Source organism: Dufourea novaeangliae, unplaced genomic scaffold (assembly GCF_001272555.1).
Source record: "Dufourea novaeangliae isolate 0120121106 unplaced genomic scaffold, ASM127255v1 scaffold17, whole genome shotgun sequence".
Classification (NCBI taxonomy): domain Eukaryota; kingdom Metazoa; phylum Arthropoda; class Insecta; order Hymenoptera; family Halictidae; genus Dufourea; species Dufourea novaeangliae.
Genome location: NW_015373892.1, coordinates 165909 through 168810, shown reverse-complemented (window position 1 = coordinate 168810; position 2902 = coordinate 165909). Strand labels below are relative to the sequence as shown.

At 36.5% G+C, this 2902-nt stretch overlaps 1 protein-coding gene across 1 annotated transcript in view; it reads right to left on the bottom strand.

Moving 5' to 3' along the window:
- Positions 1–438: 438 nt before the first annotated feature.
- Positions 439–2902, bottom strand: part of LOC107189189 (putative uncharacterized protein DDB_G0292438) — a 21526-nt gene continuing 19062 nt past the window's right edge. Inside the window, exon 3 of the mRNA XM_015577668.1 lies at positions 439–880. Coding sequence (XP_015433154.1) covers positions 439–880 — 442 coding nt within the window. The remainder of the gene's footprint in view (positions 881–2902) is intronic.

Genomic DNA, 2902 nt, shown 5'->3' with positions numbered 1-2902 from the left:
CTTGTCCCCCAGTGGTGCTACTTTTGAGCAAATGTTCTTTCCATCTCCTCTATTTCTTCATTCCAGTCGTACCATTTCCCTTATATACATATTTTCCTATACTTTACCCATACCTCCGTTCCCTCCATTCTTTCCGTTCTTGCCACTTCTCTTTATCTTCTTTGTATTTCTCGTTCGTCATCTGTGAATTAGATTTCCCTTTCTCGTTCATAATTTTTTATTTATTTCCCAGCTCTTTAACCGCACTATTACTACACTTATTTCATGTTTTTTCCCTCTGGTCTCTATTGTATGTATCGTTTCCGCTACCTTGAATTTTTCTTCCAGGAATTCCTCAATTTTCTCTTTTCTTCTGACTTTTTTAAGTGTAACCCTCATTTCACGATACTATTTTTCCTTTCCCTTCTCTCCTGTCTCTCTATTATTCGTTTAATCATTCTAGCCTTTATTTGTATGCTTTGGTCTGTTTCTCCTGCCAGTTTCCCTCATGTTCTTTCTTCTTCTTTTTTCTCCTTTGTTTCTTTCTGTAAAACTTTTCCTACCTCCACCATAACTTCCGCCATCAAGGCTTCTTTTTCCTCTTCCTTTCTTTTCCTCTATTTCTTTCTTTTCTACTCTTCTTAGCATTTCCTCTACTTTTTTCATTAGTCCTTCTTCCTTTATTTTCCATCTGGTTTCTATTCCTTCTATCCTCTTTGTCACCTCCCCGACCTCTTTTTCCACTTTCTTTTCTAGTTCCTCTCTTCCGTTGCTTATTTCCGTCAGCATGTGTTCCATTCTCGCTGACATGGTCTCAAATGATTTCAATTGTTCTGTCATTACTTCATCAAATGGTTTTTCTTCTCTACCCTGATTTTGATTCTCTTTTTCCTCTTCATCTCTTTTTGGTGTTTTCTTTTTATCTACCTTCTTTCTTACTTCCCACTCTCAGTCGCTCTCACTTTTGTCTGCTTCTCCTTCTGAGTTTGACTTCCATATGTCAGTTCTTTTTCTCATGTTGCTGCTTTATTTCTTTCTATTATCTTCTGCAGAGGGTCTTTCTCTTTTTCTTTTTTCCCAGTTTCGTGTGCACTCCATCTTCCCCTCTGAAGACTTGTCTATTTTTTATTTTATCCGCGTCTTGTTCCATTTTTCTCTGTTACCACGTTGTCAAATACTGTTTCTTCTTCTCACTTATTCTATTCACTTACTACTATGTATTCTGACAACTGTTTATTATAAACCTGACCTATGTTTTATTGTTTTATATTTTATCTTACTTTTTAATACCTTATGCACTATCCTTAACCTTATTTCACATCACTAGTTCCTTTCCCTAACAGCGCTTATCTTAACCTCTTTTTGTATTCTTACCTCTTTCCTACGTTCCTACCGTTTCCAATCCTTAAATTCGTCTTTCTGTCTATCTTTTATCCTATCCTTTGCTTTCCTATCAATGCTCACCTTAAATACACTTTTTATATTCTAATTAATCCCTTAATTAATCTTATCACTCTCACTCCGCTTCACTCTCACACACGCCCTCTAACTGAATCCTATTACCATTTAATATTTGTTACTGTTATTTATAACATTTTTATATGTATCAATGAATTTATCACAATTTCTTTTAACATCGTCGAAACATAATTTAACACAGGCCTGGCCAAATATTCGCCCGTGGAGCCACATAAACAATAACACCAGCCCTCACCACTCGCTTCTGTTGTGTTGTCATCCTCGAGCAGGAGGTGCGCGCGCATGCTGTGACTGCCCCAGTTTCAACACGTATTCACTATATCAACGTGTATCGCCAAGATCCAATCAGAAGGGATTTCGGGAGTGCCGAAAGTGGGGACAGTCAGCATGCGCGCGCACCTCTTGCCCGACGATTACAACACAACAGGCATGAATGAATGGTGGGGACTGGTGTAAATGTTTATGTGGCTCTACGGACGAATGTTTGGCCGAGCCTGATTTAACAGATTTAAGTTACACGAAAACACGTTCTACACATGATTAGTAGTCAAATAACAACTCAAAGAATGACTTTACATGTTCAACACGTATACTCCCGCTCATAAGTATTAGGACACTGACCGAATACAAAATGAAGGCGAATAGAAAATGTTAAATTATAGAAGGTCTTGGAAAACTATTGTATAGATGTACATGTAAAACTTATAATAATGATAGTCCGAAAATTTGATGCAAAGTACGTGTACAGTTAATTTTATCGCGTCCGTCCGCGCGGATTCTTTTTCGAATCCGCCTGGAGTTGTAAATTCCAGGCTCGACCGTCGTGGTACGCGTTCAGTTGCGACTGTTGCCCGTCAAATTAATATTAGGCAACTGTTTCAATATTCTCTTAGTGAGAATGAATCGTATAATTGCTCGACCGGTGGAGTTGACAAATTGCAAGTATTGTGATCGTGACTTATCGAATGATCAAAGAATGCGTGGCTTGTCGAATGAGTGTTTTCGAATGAATGTTCATGATGTTTGCGAGTGATCGAATACGAATGAATGATCGAATACGAATGTCCGAGTTTCGTGTGACGTCGCGCTTCTTCTAAGTTTGCCGAAGGCGTTCCCAAAATTCGCATTCTTATTGGTTATGCCTTGACGGGGAATATTCTTATTGATGAACCAATTATTCCTGCTCATATTGCCAAAATGAAGTATAATATTCCAATATTTTTGTGGTTAGTAGAGTATAATCAAGTTTTATAGTTGTAATTCAGTAAGACATATATTTATATATATTAATTATATAACCTTTGAAGATTTATAGTTTTTTTAACTTAAAGTCTTGGAATATTATGCCTGAATTTAAAGGTATAAATTGTAAATTTATAAATGAAATTAATTTTCTAATATTATTTTTGTAATTTAAATAAAAATATCAGATTGCAAGTTTGAA